Here is a 19604-nt window from a genome sequence, read left to right on the forward strand (position 1 = left end):
GGAAAATAATCATAGGTAAAAAATTTCATTCACTTCAACTATAAGAATGTAAATAGAGGATTTATTTTTTTAATTCGTTAATGACACTACAGATTGGATTTCTTAATTTAATTTATTTATGGGGTTATGATTATTTTTCCAGCATTCTCGAATTTTACTGAATTCAATTAAAAAAAATAGAAAAATTCTAAAGAAACCAAATTCCAGTTATTTTTTAAAGATATATTTTTGAGTTCTAAATATTTTTCTAAATTACAAAATTTTCCCCAATTATTTGCTAAAAATAATGTGCCGCAAACTGGACTCAACATAACAAAAATCTAATTTTGGCAAAGTTCTGCAGTTTCTAAAAATAATTATAACCTCAAAAGTTTATTTACTTTCGCAATTTGACATTTTATTTTTATATTTTTAAATATACTAAAGGGTGCATTCTCTGCCTTTTTTATGTTGCAGATCCAGAACTTTCAGTCAGCTTGTCGGCAAGCGTCAAATGCACGCGCGCGCACGTGCACACGCATTGAGGCGCGCTGGTGACACAGTGGGCCTTTTGTATTTACGCGCTGACATCACTGCTCACTGGACCGTTTTATTCCCTTGTAAATCAAGGCTGGCCTGTCACCATGGCAACAGTGAGGAATGAATTTTTACGACATTTTCTGTAATATAGTGAATAACATCACAATATGCAGGTAGGGGGGCTATAGTTGAAAGTAGAAGTTCTACTTGCAAAGCAGTTCAATGCCATTAACATGGCTTTTTGGCGCCGCCGTGTGGTCGATAAGGATCATCGCAGCACCCGGAGCTACATTTGGTTGTAATTAACGTTGACTCATTCAATCAAAAACCTGCCATTAAAATCAAAACAAACAAATGTTATCCAGGGTAGTAATCCACGGGGAATGCTTTCGGGGATTGTTAAAATTTACATATTTCCTCATATTTACACAACTGTTCCTTGGGCTATGAAAAGTTGCATGCACTTGAACGTTTTACCCATCATCTCGTTGTTGCTTTCAGGGACACTCTGAAATAAATAGTAGCGTTTTTATAGTTTCCAAATAACCTACAATTATATCTAAAACTCCCAGGATGTGTTGTCAATTTGTGATTACATTTTATGTCCATCGACAAATGTTTGCTTCATGACAGTCTGTAGTTATTTAAATAATCGACATTCTTGCATCGACCTGAAGTTGTCACGGTGTTTGTTTTTACATTCATCAGTCATAAAGTGTTGCCTTCAGGGGCAGGGACAAAAAAATAAACATACACATTTCCTCACACATCTGATCCCTTCGTATTTGACAAAGCTTTTCTGGAAAATGATGAGGTTTTTTTTTTTTTTTACGCTCTCGAATGTACTTGAACTTTCATAACCTTCGTGATTTCATCAGGTATTGTTGCCTTCAGGGACTGTTGTGTTCGAAAGCACAGCTTTCCTTCGCGAATCGGATCACTTTGGCAAAACTGCTGAGAGGATGAGAAAATTAAACACTCTTGCATTAATGGCGTGTACCTCCTTTATGAAGTACTGGACTATGTCGCCCTCTTTTGGTGTCACTGGCTGGCGCTTTGGCAGCGCAACTGCGGTGATGATGAAATGACATGCACTGTTGCAAGTACTTGAACGGCTCACACTCTTTAGTTTGTTTGTTCAGGTGGTTGCCTTCAGGAACACTGAAATCAACGATTTCCTCGTGTACTTTAATGGTTCACAAATTGTGTGTTTTTTTTGTTTTGTTTTTTTTTCTAGTCATATGCTGCCTTCACTGTCAATCTAAAATAATAGGTTTTCCAATAACCTTACGTGTACTTGAACGTCTCGCATCGTTTTGATAGCTTGTTTTTCCATTCAGCTTTCGTCAGGTGTTGCCTTCAGGGACAGTCTGAAATCATTCTTCGTTGATAACTTTGAAAAAATCATCTTTTTTTCTGGAAAATGTTGTTTTGCCTTTAGGGACAGTCCTAAATCATATCGTTTCCAAATAACCTGCACTCTTGCAGGCACTTGAACACCTCATTATGTTTGGCTGGTTTGTTTGTTCATTTTAGCTGCTTATTCCCTTCAGGGTCAGTCTGAAATCTGAGCTCTCCTTGTGCATCTAATCACTTTGACGAAGCCGTTTTGATGATTATCTAATCACATATACACTCTTTCTATGCACCTGAACGCATCACGATGTTTTTCCTCTAAGTACATTCATCTGTCGCCAGGTAGCCTTCAGGGAGCGTCAGAAATCATAGCTTTACTCACACAACTGAGCGCCTCGACGGAGCGGCTGAGAGGATGATGAAATGGTCGACACTGTTGCGCGGACCTGAACGCCTCGTCCCCCCTCAGCAGACGCGTCTGTGGTCGCTTGAGAACCGCAACTGACGTGAACTTCCTCCTTCTGTCCACAAGAACATGAGACGCACACTTCTCACAACAACCCCCGCGACCCCCCCCCCCCCCCCCCTCTTATTGTTGTTGTTGACTCTCGGGCGGGCGGGTTCCCGGCAGTCACGTGACACACTTAGCATCTTTTTCTTTCTTGCGGTGTCAGCACGTATGAAACAGGAAACTCACTCAACTAGGACGCGTTTGATTGACAGGCGGTCCTCCCGGATGAGCCACGGGCGGGGGTAACGTGGAGACAGGCGGGATTCGAGGGGCAGGTTCTGGGCCATGTGGGGTGAATCAGGGCGGTGGCTACTTTGCAGGCGGGCGCGCTGGGGGAGAAGGAGGTGGCGTTAACTTTTTTTTTTCTCCCCCAAATGAATCCAAAGTGAGATGGGTTGTCTTTTCCTGCCCGCTTGAACTAACAAACAATTTATCACTCGCCATGAAGAAGAGCTACCCGGAGACCGTCGCCTTCCTGGGCCAGTTCGGACGCTTCCAGCAAGTCGTTTTCGTCCTGCTGTGCATCAGCATCGTGCCCAACGGTTTCGGCGCCTTTACGCTCGTCTTCCTGGCCGACACGCCGACGCATCACTGCCGGGTGCCCGATGTTAATCTGACAGAGGACTGGCGTAAGGCTGTCATCCCGGTGCGGGTGAGTACAATAGACGGGTCCATCTTCCGGGAACAAGCCTGCCTCAAGTCACCGATGCCTCCATCCTTTTAAAAGTCATTTAAGCGCCCGAAACAAATCGCCGATTGTCGCCGAATGCATTGAAACAACGTGACATTTGTTAATAAACAACCAAAACGGCATATCACGGCACCTTGGCGTTAAAAAGCCGTAAATGCAATCTTTTTCTTATGATGTTTGGCAGAGGTTTAGAACACCAAAGCGGGAAGATTGCCGCAAGACTCGCAGCCAGGTTGAGCGAGTTGATGCAAATCAAATCGAACAAGTTTGAATGTGTTTTAGACTTAAAAAAAAAAAAAAAAAAAAAAAAAAGGTCTACAGCGCCCTCTGCTTGAAAGCGTGCACAACAATGAGTTTAACAAGACACATGGCACTAATTTCTGTCTTTTGATATGCAAGAGAGCCTTGAAAGACCCTCACAGCTGAAAACCATTTTCATGTTGCATTTTGTACTGCAGCTTTAGGCTCAGTTTTCATTCAAAGGAGCAAATTTCTCCATTACAGTATTCCCTCGTTTTCCGCTGGGGTTAGGTTCCAAAAAATACCCGCAATAAATGAAATCCGCGAAGTAGTTAGCTTTATGTTTTACAATTCTTATAAATGTTTTAAGGCTCTAAAATCCCCTACCACACAATTTAGACACTTTTCTCATTGAGGCATTTATATGTTCTCACATTTCTCTCTTGTTCAAACATTGATATGTTCAAAACTTCATAAATTTTATAAAATGGGTATATTACTGCAAAAAAATATGCAAAATTGCACTTAAAAAAAAATCCGCGATACAACGAGACCGGGAAAAGTGAACCGCGTTATAGCGAGGGAAGACTGTACAGGTATATTATAAACTGTTTGTAATATTTTGAGCCTCTTGCGAGACTAAATAACAAGCACAATAGAAATGCAGTAATAAACATATTGTTAAATGAATCAAAAGTGAGCTTAAGTGTCTTTATAATGGCAACAATGTAGTTTATCTCATGAGAATAATGCTTTTTTGCATGCATTTAACACATTCATGGCCAGACCAGCAAAAAAATGCATCATTTGACATCTTTTTTCCGTCAATGGCAGTGAATGAGTTAATCACCAATACATATATTCGAACAGGATGAATGCGCGTTTACTTAACACACAGGTGGTGAACGGCAAAGAGGTGCTCAGCAGCTGCACCAGGTACCGCCTTGACGTGGTCCGGAACCTGTCGGACCAGGGTTACAGTCCAGACTGGGACGTCAACGTCACTTCCCTGGAGGAGGAGACGTGCAAGGACGGTTGGATCTACAGCAAGGATGTCTACCAGTCCACCATCGTCACCGAGGTGATCACGTGTGTCGCCGGCCTGCATCAAGCATTCACCAAATCTAAATTGGTTTGAAATTTTGGCTACAGCTTGTCGAGACATTTTTTTGTGGGTCTAGTCCAGGGGTGGCAAACTGCGGTCCTCGAGGGCCGGTGTCCTGCAGGTTTTGCAGATTTCCCTACTCGAAGTGCAGCTGATTCCAATTAACAGGCTCGTTATCAGGTTTCTGCAGAGCTTGCTGATGAGCTGATCATGAATCAGCTGAGTTGAAGAAGGGAAATATCCAAAACCAGCAGGACTGCGGCCCTCGAGGACCGGATCTCACCACCCCTGGTCTAGTCCTTAAAGACATGTTGACCAAATTTCATTTGCCTAAAGGAAAGGTAGCCCAAAATAGCCTCTTCAAACCGAAATGGCAGACTTCCTGTGTGAATGGCATCTTGAGTCTTTTTTTTTTTTTTGTGTGTGTGTGGATCTTTCTCAAGATTGACTTTATCTCCAATGCTAACACGGGAAGCTAACATATAATGCTAGCATACAATCCTAACATAACAAGTGACTATAATGCTATATTTGTATCTGATGCTAACAGAAGCTAATATACAATATGATGCTAACTTATGAAGCTTACATATGACACAAAGAAGAAGACAAAAATCAGTTCTAAGATGCTAACATGTAACAGAAAGATTTGTTCTCAGATGCTACAGCATAGGAAGCTAACTTGTGACGCTAACATATGGCGCTAACCATCTTTCAGTTCGACCTGGTGTGCAACGACCAATGGAAGAAGCCGTTCACCACCACCATTTTCTTTGTGGGCATCCTGTGCGGCTCCTTCTTTGCGGGGCAGCTCTCGGACAAGTACTGCAGGAAATTCCCATTTATTTGGTGTCGTGTCGCGCAATGTATGAGAGACAATGCGTGTCCTCAACAGATTAGGAAGGAAGCCCATCCTTTTCGCCACTTTGGCTCTTCAGACCATCTTCAGCTTCATTCAGGTTTTCTCCGTGTCCTGGTCCATGTTCACCGTCCTGCTGGTCATCAACGGCCTGGGACAGATGTCCAACTACATGGCGGCGTTAGTACTGGGTATGCATTGCATATGGAGGACCAAAACTGCCAAAATTAAAAATAAATAAATAAATAAATAAATAAATAACCCTTGTGAGGAGTAAGCGGTTAAGAAAATAGATGGAAATAAATAAAAAAATAAATCGAAATGGATATTAAAAAATGTAACTCAAAAATTATACAAAAAATAAATATATATATATATATATGTGTATATATATATATATATATATATATATATATATATATATATATATATATGTATATATATATATATACATATATATATATATATATATATATATATGTATATATATATATATATATATATATATATATATATATATATATATATATATATATATATATATATATATGTGTGTGTGTATATATATATATATATATATTAATTAATTGTAATTGTATTGGATGGCGCTGCACATTTTAGTTAGCGGCTGACTGGCCAAATTCAGATATTTGTTTTTATTTCCATTTATATTTATTTTCTGTAATTTTTGAGTTATATTTTTTTTATAGCCATTTTTATTTATTTATTCATTTATTTCTTTTTAATTTGGGCAGTTTGGGTCCTCCATAATTGCAAACAATCACACATTCACACATAAGGCTCTGAAAAAATAAATAAAATAAATGATGCCATGTAATCAACATTGACTTTACTGTTATCACAGTCATGAAGAAAAATCTTCGTGCATGCAGGTGCAGAGATCCTAACGGGCAACGCGCGTCTACTGTACTCCTCGCTGGGAACCTGCTTCGGTTTCGCCCTCGGTTACATGCTCCTGCCCATGTGCGCTTACTTCCTGAGGGATTGGAAGTCTCTCATGCTGGCCTTGTCCCTACCCTGCCTGGTTTTGTTCCCCTTCTGGTGGTCAGTACTTCGCCTTCCGCTAAGAACAGAGGTTCTACCGGGGTCGGGCCAGGCTGACTTTGGCTTTGGTGGCCCGTAGGTTCATCCCCGAGTCTCCTCGCTGGCTCCTTTGCCAGGGACGAGTGGAAGAGGCCGAGGCTATCGTGAGGAAGGCGGCCAGGATGAATAAAGTGAAAGCACCCGAAGTCATCTTTGAAGACTACTTAATTGTGAGTGACCATTGCTGAAAAGACTTTACAAAACAAAAGCAGAAATTTTGATTATTTTGAATGGGGAAAAAAAAAAGACCCATCCATATATTTATCCTGTTAAGGAAAGTCATGATTCATTCCTGCTATAAGTTACAAAATGATAATAATACATGACATTTACATTTAAAATCTAAATAGAATACCTAAAAAATAAAATCTGTAATTGCATGTCAAGGACAGAATTTTTAAACATTTTGCACTATTTGTTTTAATGTTGATTGGCGCGGTTTGGTGTAGGTGAGCAAGCCCAAAGAATCGGAACCCAAAGAACCGCACAGCATCCTGGACCTGGTGGGCAATCTGGAAATCGGATTCATGACAATGATTCTCTGCTATGTGGCGTGAGTACACCATCTAACAGTTTTTTTTATGTAAAGTTTAATTGATGATATATTGGTTAATTTGATAGATGACAGTTGGATGATTCCTTTTTTTTTTTTTTTTTTTTTTTTTTTTTTTTTTTTTTTTACTATTTTTACTATTTAAATGAAATCACAGAAATGTATGAAATTAAACAAACGTTAATATCCTCACTCGTAACTCCCCAAATTTATTTACATTTCAAATCAGAAAACATTATTTTATTGTTTTTATTTTTCTTCTTGTTAAATTTAAAAAATCCAATTCATTTTAAAATATGAAATAATATACTTTTCAAATGTGCAGTATATAAAAAAGAATATATTAGTTAATTTTTTAGTGATATGCCCTAAAAATATTTTGATGTTTTTATCAATCTTAATCTTAATTTACATTATTTTATTTTTATCAATCAAAACATATTCATATTCACATATTCACCTTATTTATTATTTATATTATTTATTACTTATGAAACGATTTTAATAGATTTTTTTGTCCCAAAAATAATTTCCTTTTCTTTATGTTTTTATTATTATTATTATTATTATTATTATTACTTTTTTTTTTTAACTTTTTTTTTAAAGAATAGTGAGTTTGTGATTAAAAAAATAATAATACAGAGGATTTTTTTGGGGGGATTGCAACATTTATCCATCACGATTAACCATCGGCAGTTTTGTCAGAATTTCATTAATTAACCTCATCTCAATGGAAAGCAACAGCTGTATGACAAAACATTAAACAAAGAACTACGAACGGGCGTTCACTTGTAAAGATGCCAACAACAATTGACACAAATACCGAAGGATCGTGTGCCCTACTGTCTTATTAAGTCACGCGCTTGCATGTTTCCTCTTTCACCTCAAAGCATAGACGAAAGTTGAAACTGGGTCACACAGCCAGGGAGACAGACTGGTTTGTGTTGTATATCACCTGGCTGTGAAAATGCCTTACAGTTACACATCAAAACAAAATAGGTGGGCATCAAACATCGCAATTACATTTCAAGACAAAAATAAAGCGACCCGCTGCTTATTAGAAGAAACTGTCATCTGAAATACTTGAATGGGTTAGAAGGCGCTCTTTGAACTAACACGGTAACAAAATACAGGAAACACAAGCGTATTCTTAGTCGACCTGCCTAACATCTCAAGTGACACGTCACATAACACTCAATGGCAAACGCCTTAGCCAATTAACAGCTAGCCAACTGCACGTACATCCTCATACTCTCACTACCACGTTAATCAACAGCGTAAATTCAAGGTCAAATTGGCTACTGTGTAGAATGTGAGGATGGTGAACCAAAAATACCTGCAATAAATATTTGGTTGCTACTTCACAGATGTCGTCTATTGCAGGGATGGAATGTAACATCCTCACTGAGTGCTCTTTGTTGTCACAAACAGATTAAGGACTCAAATGGACAGCTAACACTGGACAAAAGTACTTCATGTCAATCAGTGGTCTTTTCTGCATTGATCGTTGGCGGTTAGCCAGCATACAAAGCTGATGTAGTAGTCTCGACCCTAACTAAGTGCTCCTTGTTGTCAATAGATGGAGCAAAAAAACAGGAACAACAAGCTACCAAAATAAAAGCTAGAGTAACAAGGCCTAACAGCTGCACAGGGCGGGCTAGTAAGACGACGGCTAGCTAGCTAAGCTAACCTAACTAAGTGCTCCTTGTCACATGTTAAATAAATGTAGCAAAAACCAGGAAGTAACAAGCTATCAAAATAAAAGCAAGAGTAACTAGAGCTGCGAGCAGCTATAAAGGGCCCTCGCAACCCGGGCCACGTTGGGGTATTTGCACGTCGGGGTACTGGCATGTTGGGGTACTGTCAAATAGGAAACCATCTAAATTTTAAACGTTTTAGCCATGCTTTGTGTTTGTAAAGTTTCATGGAAAGGCCAAAAATGATGCACAATTAACAAAATAAAATCAAAATGGATTGGCACATGGCTATATAGAATACTTTTTGAATATATTAGGCATGCCTGCCAATATTCACACATCTAGCTGAATCATATAATCGGAAAGACTTCATAAAAATGTCTAGAGGGCGCTATTGAAGCATTTATTGCAAATTTAATAAGAAATCTCTAAAATATTCATGCTTATGACAAGCCTGATGTGTGTGTAAAGTTTCATGAGTTTTTGCACATGTTTAGACCCCCAAAAAAAAAGCAGCATTTTACTTGGCAAACAATGCATCGCCATGAAACGGCGTGGGACAAAATAAATAACTTTCGATAACTTTGTATCTTAAACATCTTAAGATGAAGCACACCAAGTTTGAAGACAGTCGGATAAATTTTGTAGGAGGAGTTCGTTAAAATATGACCCCTAAAAAAGGCCACAAAAAATGGCTACAAATCCCAACGTAAATCAAAATGGCGGACTTCCTGTTTGTTTTGGAAGATGGTTCCAAGAGACTATTTTGTACATCGTGGGCTCTTATGTATGCCTTTAAATTATCATAGCGCTAGGTGAAACGTACAACCGGGAATGCTTCGTTAAAGAGGAGTTTTTTACCTCAAAATGTGATGACCGGCCCCTACGGGACTTCCTGTTGGGTTTAGCACATGGCACCAAGAGACTTTTTTGTACATTGTGGGCTGTTAAATTTGTCTCCAAATTTTCGTAGCTCTCGCTGCTTCGTACAACTTTGAATGCTTCATTAAGAGGGAATTTTTTCCTTTGCAAACTGTGCATGCCACGGCAACAGCGTGCGACGAAATAAAAAGCTTTCAATAACTTTTCATCTTCAACATTTTAAGATGAATCACACCAAGTTTGGAGATGATCGGATAAACTCTGTAGGAGGAGTTCGTTAAAATAAGACCCCTATGAAATGGCCCAAAAAATGGCAACACGTTCCAAAGTAAATCAAACTGGCGGACTTCCTGTTCGGTTTAGCATATGGTTCAAAAAGAGTTTTTTGTACCTTGAGGGCTGTTACATATGTCTTCAAATGTTGGTAACTCTAGGTGAAATGTACAGCCGGGAATGCTTCATTAAATAAGAATTTTGAAACACAAAATTTGATGCCTCGCCTCTGGCGGACTTCCTGTTAGGTTTAGCATATGGTTCAAAAAGAGTTTTTTGTAGATCATAGTCTGTTACATATGTGTACCAATTTTCGTGGCTCTCAATTAAACGTACCACGGCAATGCTTTGTTAAGTAAGAATTTTGAAACTGTAAATTTGATGCCCCGCCACCGTCATATAGTATGTCAAAAACTTTAGATTTTTTACCATGATGTTGTCCCAGGTCTTGAGATTGTACAGCCCAAGTTTGAAGTCAATCGGGTTAACCGTGTAGGAGAAGCGGGCAAAAGTATGACCCCTGTAAATGTGCAAAAATGGGCCAAAATTGGACATTCAAATACTCATACCTCACTTCCTGTCTATTTTAGGGTACACATATCAAAGAGGTTTTTGTTCATCTGGATGTGCTACAGGTGCCACACAATTTTCGTAGCCATAGGACAATCGTAGCGGGACAGGGATCCGTTAAACCTATGTAGGTGGCGCTACAGAGCCATTTTTCTGTTATCACGTATGGCGACTTTAAAATATCAAATTTTTCGCCAGGCCCGATCTCCGTGTAAAGTTTGGTGAGTTTTCGTTCATGTTTAGTGCCTCAAAAATGTGGTTGTTTGCGGATAAGAATAATAACAAAGAAAAAGAAGAAGAAGAATAATAACTAGAGCTGCGAGCAGCTATAAAGGGCCCTCGCAACCTGGGCCACGTTGGGGTACTTGCACGTCGGGGTACTGGCACGTTGGGGTACTGTCAAATCGGACAAGGACCATCTAAAATGTTTTTGACAAGCTTTGTGAGTGCAAAAGGCCAAAGATGGTGTGCAATTCCCAAAATAAATTCAAAATGGCGGACTTCCTTTTAGGTTTAGCATACGGCTACAGAATACTTTTTGTAGGTCTTAAGCTAATAGGTATGCCTCCCAGTTTTCAAAAATCTAGGTCAAGTCATCTTTCGTTGTGTATCGCTTGAATCATACAATTGGAAATGCTCCATAAAAATGCATAGAGGGCGCTATTGAGCACAACGTTGGGTTACTTGCACGTCAGGGTACTGGCACGTTGGGGTACTGTTACATGGAACAAGGACCATTTAAAATGTTAGTTTTTCCCATGCCTTGTCTGTGCAAAGTTCTATGAAAGAGGCCAAAAATGATGTATAATTCCCAAAATAAAATCAAAATAGCGGACTTCCTCTTTGGTTTGGCAAATGGCTACATAATACTTTTTTGTAGGTATTAGGCTGATAGGGGTCTGTCCTAATTTTCACAAATCTAGCAGAATCATACAATCGGAAATACTTCATAAAAATGTCTAGAGGGCGCTATTTATTGCAAATTGCACAATAAATCTCTAAAAATTCATGTTCATGACAAGTCTGATGTGTTTGCAAAGTTTCATGAGTTTTCAGACATGTATAGATAAAAAAACAAAGCAGCACTTTACTTGGCAAACAATGCATCGCTATAGCAGCAGCGTGCGACAAAATAAAAAACTTTCGATAACTTTGCATCTTAAACATCTTAAGATGAAACACACCAAGTTTGAAGACGGTCGGATGAACTTTGTACGAGGAGTTCGTTAAAATATGACCCCTGAAAAAGGCCACAAAAAATGGCAACAAATCCCATCGTAAATCAAAATGGCAGACTTCCTGTTTGGTTTAGCACATGGTTCCAAGAGACTTTTTTGTACATCGTGGGCTCTTATGTATGCCTGCAAATTATCATCGCGCTAGGTGAAACGTACAACCGGGAATGCTTCGTTAAAGAGGAGTTTTCTAGCTCAAAATGTGATGCCCGGCCCCTGGGGGACTTCCTGTTGGGTTTAGCACATGGCACGAAGAGACTTTTTTGTACATTGTGGGCTGTTACATATGTCTACAAATTTTTGTAGCTCTAGCTACTTCGTACAACTGGGAATGCTTCATTAAGAAGGATTTTTTTCCTTTGCAAAAAGTGCATGCCACGACAACAGCGTGCGACGAAATAAAGAGCTTTCAATAACTTTTCATCCTCAACATCTTAAGATGAGTCACACCAAGTTTGAAGATGATCGGATAAACTCTGTAGGAGGAGTTCGTTAAAATATGACCCCTATGAAATGGCCCAAAAAATGGCAACACATTCCAAAGTAAATCAAAATGGCGGACGTCCTGTTAGGTTTAGCATATGGTTCAAAAAGAGTTTTTTGTACCTCGAGGGCTGTTATATACCTCTACAAATTTTGGTAACTCTAGGTGAAACGTACAGCCGGGTATGCTTTGTTAAAGAGGAGTTTTTTAGCTCAAAATGTGATGCCCGGCCCCTGGGGGACTTCCTGTTGGGTTTAGCACAGGGCACCAAGAGACTTTTTTGTACATCTTGGGCTGTTACATATGTCTACAAATTTTCGTAGCTCTCGCTGCTTCGTATAAATGGGAATGCTTCTTTAAGGATATTTTTTTTCCTTTGCAAACAGTGCATGCCATGACAACAGCGTGTGACGAACTACAAAGCTTTCAATAACTTTCCATCTTCAACATCTTAAGATGAATTCACACCAAGTTTGAAGATCATCGGATAAACACTGTAGGAGGAGTTCGTTAAAATAAGACCCCAATGAAATGGCCAAAAAAATGGCAACACGTTCCAAAATAAATCAAAATGGTGGACTTCCTGTTAGGTTTAGCATATGGTTCAAAAAGAGTTTTTTGTAGGTCATAGCCTGTTACATATGTGTACCAATTTTCGTAGCTCTAGATTAAACGTACAACCGGCAATGCTTCGTGAAGTAAGAATTTTTAAACTCTAAATTTGATGCGCCACCGCCGTCATATAGCATATCAAAAACTTTTCATTTTTCACAATGATGTTGTCCCAGGTGTTGAGATGGTACATCCCAAGTTTGAAGTCAATCGGGTTAACCGTGTAGGAGAAGCGGGCAAAAGTATGACCCCTGTAAATGTGCAAAAATTGGCAAAAATTGTACATTTAAATACTCATACCTCACTTTCTGTCTATTTTAGGGTACACACTTCAAAGAGGTTTTTGTTCATTGGGATGTGCTACAGGTGCCACACAATTTTCATAGCCGTCGGACAATCGTAGCGGGACAGGGATCCGTTTAACCTATGTAGGGGGCGCTAAGGAGCCATTTTTCTGTTATCATGTATGGCGACTTTAAAATATCAAATTTTTCGCCAGGCCTGATGTGCGTGTAAAGTTTGGTGAGTTTTCGGTCACGTTTAGTGTCTCAAAAATGCGATTGTTTGCGGAGAAGAATAATAATAAGAATAATAATAAGAAGAATTCCTACAAAAACAATAGGGCCTCGCAGCGGCACCGCCGCCGCCGCTGCTCGGGCCCTAATAAGAATTCCTTCAGGAACAATAGGGACCTCGCAGCGGTCGCTGCTCGGGCCCTAACGAGGCCTAACAGAAGCATATGGCGGCTAGCAAGACGACGGCTAGCTAGCTTAGCTAACCTAAGTTAGTGGTCCTTGTTGTCACATGTTAGAGCATAAACCAGTAAGTAGCAAGCTACCAAAATAAAAGCAAGTGTAACAAGGCCTAACAGATGCATAGGGTGGGCTAGCAAGACGACGGCTAGCTAGTTTAGCTAACCTAACTAAGTGCTCCTTGTTGTCACACGTTAAATAGATGGAGCAAAAACTAGGAAGTAGCAAGTTACCAAAATAAAAGCAAGCGTAACAAGGCCTACCAGAAGCATGGGGCGGGCTAGCAAGACGACGGCTAGCTAGCTAAGCTAACCTAACTAAGTGCTCCTTGTTGTCACACGTAAAATGGGGTAAATGCCACGGAAGAGGCGGGACTTCCCACTTCGGTGTTTTTTGCACATGAGCATTGATTCCGGGTTGCGACGTGTGTGCCGCGTTCCAACACTTGCATGCCCCACCCCTGCGCCCCCCCCCCCCCCCCCCCAACCTCGCGCTCGCGTCGATTTTGCGGGAGTGCGCAGGGCGTCTCAGCTCTCTGACGTGCTTCAGACAACTGACAGACACACTACACATTCGTACCCGTCGACAGGAACGCGCAACCGAGGGACATAAAGTTGGAAGCACAAGTATTGGGACGCAGCCCACACGTTGCGAACTGGAACCAGAAATTGAAGCTGATGTGCAAAAAAAGTCCCTCCTCTTCTGTGGCATATACCCCATTGATGGAGCAAAAACCAGAAAGTAACAAGCTATCAAAATAAAAGCAAGTGTAATGAGGCCTAACAGATGCATAGGGCGGGCTAGCAAGACGACGGCTAGCTAGCTAAGCTAAAATAACTGACTATATGTCCTGACTTCTACCAGGTTCACCATGTCGGCAGGCTACTACGGCATCTCCTTCAACACGACGCAGTTGCACGCCAACGCGTACGTCAGCTGCTTCATCTCGGGGGCCGTGGAGTTGCCGGCGTACGTGTCCAGCTGGCTGGCTCTGCGCTACGTGTCGCGCCGGATGTCCGTCATTAGTTCGCTGGTACTGGCTGCCGTGCTGCTTTACTTCATACAGTTGGTGCCTGAAGGTAACAGGAATCTGTTGTTTTCACACCCTGACACCCCAACCGGTTCTTAACCCTTAACTCATTCACCCCAAGCAGCCATTTTCACTGAAGCAACTCCCCTCGCTCCGGCTGTTTTACTGGATTTTGACTGATTTTGCAAGGCCTACAGAGTATTGTGTTCTATTGCTATAAAAACATGGAACCTACCAAAAGAAAGATTAGAATCTCTTCTTTCATCAGGACAAAAATTATGTATCTATCCGTTTCCGTTTTGCAGCAACTAGTATTAGCTAACAAATCTGTTTAAAATTGTGGGGAAAACAGCTGGTTGCAACGTGGCCCTGGTTGATCTCTTATACTCTGCTGCCACCTGCTGGCCGCTTTTGTAACAACCACCATTGCTTCAACCGTTCTCTTAAGTTCAGAGTCTGCATCAAAGCCTTCTGTATGCACTAGCATAAAAAAAACATAAAAACGATTAAAGATGTCTTTGGGACACAGTTAATATTTAGAATAGAACGTATTTATACGTTTTTGGGAGTAAATGAGTTAAACCCATGACCTAGCGCTGGGGTCAGCAACTGTCAAAAGAGCCATTTCAGGCCAAATAATTAAAAAAAAAATGAAGGAAAGGAAAATTTTTTTTGGGCAATTGTATGGACATATGCTAATTTCCTGCCTTCTCTTACTTTTTTTTTTTTTTTTACTTTTTTTTTCTGCCTTTTTTTGCTCGCAATTTTCTGACACTTGGTAATTTTTTTTACATTTGAAGGTAATTTTCTGGATTTCTTCATTTGCTTTGGACATTTTGGAGTTACTTTTTAAATGTTTTCTTTTCTGTCTTTTTTTAAAATAAATTTTCTGACTTTTTGGCAATTTTGTGTACATTTTATGGTCATTTTAGGGATTTCTTCTTTTGTTGCTGGACATTTTGTGGTTACGTTTTGAACATTTTCATTCTGCCTTTTTTTTTTTTTTTTTTTAATTGTCTGACTATTTTGGCAATTCCAAATACATTTTATGGTAATTTTCTGCCTTCTTTTCTTTTTGGACATTTTATGGTTACTTTTTGAATGTTTTCTTTTCTCCCTTTTTTTTTTAATTATTAAATTTTTTGACGTTTTTTGGCAATTTCGTAGACATTTTATGGTAATTTTTTGCTTCCCTTCTTCCTTTTTGGACATTTTAAGGTCAGTTTTTGGACATTTTTAGGTAATTTTTCATCCTTTTGTCTCTCTTTTGACAACTTGAAAATTTGGACTCTAAATTTTTTTTAACATATTTTTTTTAATATTATTATTATTTTTTTTTATTATCTAAATCAATTTTTATTTGAAGAGTATTTTATTTAAAAAAACCCCCAATAATAATTTCTACTAATTTTATTTTGGAGACCACAGGAAATGGCCTAAAGAGCCACATGTGGCTCCGGAGCCGCAGGTTGCAAACCCCTGACCGAGCATAACACAGCACACCTGTGTTATCCACAGCCAACAAACACCCGCGCCCAGCACGTGCAAATCCCATTGACTGACTTTCCTGGTCCGACAGGTTACTCAGGTCTGTTGCTTACTCTGGAGATGGTAGGAAAATACGCCATCACCACCGGCTTTGGCCTGATGTTCGCCTACACCACCGAGCTGTACCCGACGGCGCTGCGAAACACGGCGACCGGAATCTGCAACACGGTTGCGCGGCTGGGAAGCTGCATCACGCCTTACCTGCTGGAGCTCAGTGAGTGACAGCCACTTTTATTGAGTCTCATGAATTCCGTCCCACTGATCATGTCTATTATGGGAAAAAAATATAAGAAGCCACGCCCAAAAAGACAGAGGTGTTGAGCCATTTTGATTTGAAGCCACCATTTTAGGTTCATTTAAGTCATTTCCCTTAGCAACATGCAACAAGAAGCCATGCTTGATAAGAAACAGGAAGTCAGCCACCTTGCTACAAATCACTATACGTACACACGTAAAAGTTGTTTACTGACGTCAACTGTCTTTTGTTGTTAAAATAGGGTCCTACTCTCCATTTCTGCCTTACATCATACTTGGCAGTCTGGCTGCTTTGGCTGCCTTCGCCACCGTCCTCCTTCCAGAGAGTTTCGGGCGACCACTGCCTGAATCCATACAACAGATCCGCAAGAGAGAGAGGTACGCTCAGTGATCAGCATACGCGGCAGGCAAATAAATGACAATCTAGATGCACATGTGAAATAAAGCAGGCACACTTTAAGACTTTTAAAGGCCACTTTGGTCTAATTGAATTGACGAAATCTGGCCATTAGGAGTGGGCTTTTGATATACGCTAAACAGTGATTGACATCACAGTAAATCCTGGAGATGATTGTCAAGATTTGACTACATGGTTTGCCTACATTAGCAGGCATTGGAGAAAAAAAACAATTTAGCTTTGTCTATCATCTACTATCATACGCTCTTCTGATTAGGGATGTAACGATATCCAAACATCACGATACGATATCACGATAGAAAGGTCACGATACGATAATTATCACGATATTGTGGGGAGGTTGGCGATACAAAAAAGGTCACAATATTGTAAAAAAAAAAAAAAAAAAAAGAGCTCATACAAAAAAAAAATACATGCAATATTGTGCTTTTGTAGATTACAGAAATTAAAAATATTATATATATATATATATATATATATATATATATATATTGAGGCACTTGCTAATGCAGTGCGAGTTCCTACACATATTGACTTGGTTCACAGGAAAATTATGTTCCTCTTCGTCTGACGATTAGCGTGGATTTTAAACATAGAAGGGCCAAAACATGCCTTGTGAAAATTAAACTGCACTAAAGAACTAGCCACCAGAGGGTGCTAGAACCACACAAATGGAAATCAACCCTTTTTTGTAACAGATGTACTGCTTTTAATATCGTGACATGATGACGACGATATATTGTGGGAGTTTTTAATATCACGATATTGCCAGTATCGTCATATCCCTACTTCTGATTAGGGCTTAATTGGGGCATGTCCATTAGAACAACTGCTGTCAGGCTTTTTTGTTATGTTTTTGTCTTACAATTTTCACAGGGCTTTTGAGTGTGTTTTGTATGTGCATTTTATAAAAATCCATTAGGGTTCAAACTAGTAATTATTTTAATAATCAGCGATTTTTTTCTATTATTTTGTCGATTAATCAGATTTTTTTTTTCTTAAAACATGTTTTAATTTCGGGCGGCGCAGTGAATGACTGGTTAGCACGTCCGCCTCCCAGTACTGAGGACTCGGGTTCGAGTCCAGGCTCCGGCCTTCCTGGGTGGAATTTGCATGTTCTCTCTGTGCCCGCGTGGGTCTTCTCCGGGTACTCCGGTCTCCTCCCACATTCCAAAGACATACATGGCAGGTTAATGGGCATGGTTGTTCGTCTCTGTGTGCCCTGCGATTGGCTGGCAACCAGTTCAGGGTGTACCCCGCCTACTGCCCGAAGCCAGCTGGGATAGGTTCCAGCACCCCCCGCAACCGTTGTGAGGAGCAAGCGGTTAAGAAAATGAATGAATGGATGGATGGATGGATGTTTTAATTTCCATCCATTCATTCTAAAATAGGGCATTATTTCAAATTAAGAGTGCAAAAAATGCACAAACATAAATTAATAACAATTAATTTACTGGTTTGGTCTGTGACATGTGTTAGAAAATAAGAAAAAATGTCTTATTTTGAAAAAAACACAAAAAAAAAACACAAAGATAATCTGCATTCATGTTTTCATGGAGGACTACAGAAATCTGACAATACTGTTTAGACTTGAGGCTGAAATTCCGAAGACTAGGATAATTTTAATTGAAACAAGGTATCAAAACTATCAATTAGTTGTCAAGTAATCGCCTCTGAAATCCATCCATTCTTCAGGATCTTATAGAAGATATAAACAACTGTTTAATGAACAATTTTTCTCCACTTTCCCAGCATCAAGTGTCCATGCATCCCAAAGGCAGAGACCCCCGCCGCCGTGGTTATTTTGGAATATCCCAAATCCTAAAAAAAAAAAAAGAAAAAAAGTACTGTGTGGAATAAATTACAATTGTTTACAGGGCTGATGATATTGAAAAAAATATATATATATATATTAAATGTTATATTCCATTTACCTGATATTTTACTTGGAATTAAATCATATCAGGGTGTTTTTTTGTTTGTTTGTTTTTTTTAGTGTAATATCTGAATCAAAGTGCTGTTTACACATGCTGATACTTTGTGAGGACAACGTTGCACTGTGAGGCCTGGCCTCACCCTGCTATGCGCACAACATTTCTTTTGTGTTGTTAATATTTTTGTTACTCTTATGTTACTGTATGTATGGTAATGTTGGGTCTTGTGTTGTGATTTGACCTTTCTTGACATATGTCTAATGTTATTTCCCCAAACCAACCCATTAAAAAAAATAAAATAAAAATCTCTAAACCAAAATGGATTGGTTTAGCTCAGGTGCTGACAGCCTTAAAAGCAAAATACAATCATCTTATTATGTATACTGTTCAAACCAGCAATATAAACTCAAGGGCTGAATCCACTAAAAGTTTGTGCAGCGCTAACTGTTAAAAATGGAGCAAAAACATTCATTGTCACTCACAAACCATGCACAGATGGTGAAATTCCTTACTAACTACGCTGCCAAGCATTTTGCACAGTGTACAAGACATAATGTAGGCTAGCCACGCCCCCCCGTCCAAACTCACTTTCTGATCATTTCATCTTTTTCTTCCTAACATTGTTCTGTCATGTGTGGTCAATCACGTGCAAACTGCACTCAGCCGTCAAACATTATCGCCGTGTTTGCGCTGGTCTATAATCAGAACAATATCCTTTGTGAATAGGATGTTCAGAAGGAGCAAATTGCGGGTGCAAATGAAGAGCAATTTATGTTGCTAGCAGCGGACACAGTGTGTTCTTTGTGGATTCGGCTCTCGGCGTGCACATACACTGTATACTGTATGTAACTCATTTGCTTTTGAAGTGACAATAAAGAGAAACATTTTTGTTTACCTTGAAATGTGCTGTAGTTTTTCCCTTTGTCTCTTTCTTCAAATGAAATTAAAAATTTTCTTTTTTTTTTTGCAACTGAAA

The 19604-nt window shown here is 39.5% G+C and overlaps 1 protein-coding gene across 1 annotated transcript; it reads left to right on the forward strand.

Moving 5' to 3' along the window:
• Positions 1-2548: 2548 nt before the first annotated feature.
• On the forward strand, positions 2549-19530 carry LOC144006553 (solute carrier family 22 member 4-like). The gene is made up of 11 exons (XM_077505446.1): positions 2549-3038; positions 4216-4398; positions 5141-5244; positions 5318-5472; positions 6175-6346; positions 6426-6555; positions 6835-6938; positions 14308-14522; positions 16053-16235; positions 16519-16654; positions 18447-19530. Exons 1-11 carry the CDS (start codon positions 2829-2831, stop codon positions 18517-18519), a joined length of 1665 nt encoding a protein of 554 aa, XP_077361572.1. The 5' UTR covers positions 2549-2828; the 3' UTR covers positions 18520-19530.
• The last annotated feature ends 74 nt before the right edge of the window (positions 19531-19604 follow it).

Source organism: Festucalex cinctus, chromosome 18 (genome assembly GCF_051991245.1).
Source record: "Festucalex cinctus isolate MCC-2025b chromosome 18, RoL_Fcin_1.0, whole genome shotgun sequence".
Taxonomy (NCBI): Eukaryota; Metazoa; Chordata; class Actinopteri; order Syngnathiformes; family Syngnathidae; genus Festucalex; species Festucalex cinctus.

Bases quoted from the DNA above. Each gene is read 5' to 3' on its own strand.
- LOC144006553 (XM_077505446.1), top strand. From the start codon at position 2,829: ATGAAGAAGAGCTACCCGGAGACCGTCGCCTTCCTGGGCCAGTTCGGA. The intron at 6,939-14,307 runs GTGAGTACACCA...GACTTCTACCAG, and splicing joins ATGATTCTCTGCTATGTGGC to GTTCACCATGTCGGCAGGCT. The intron at 16,655-18,446 runs GTACGCTCAGTG...CCACTTTCCCAG, and splicing joins CAGATCCGCAAGAGAGAGAG to CATCAAGTGTCCATGCATCC.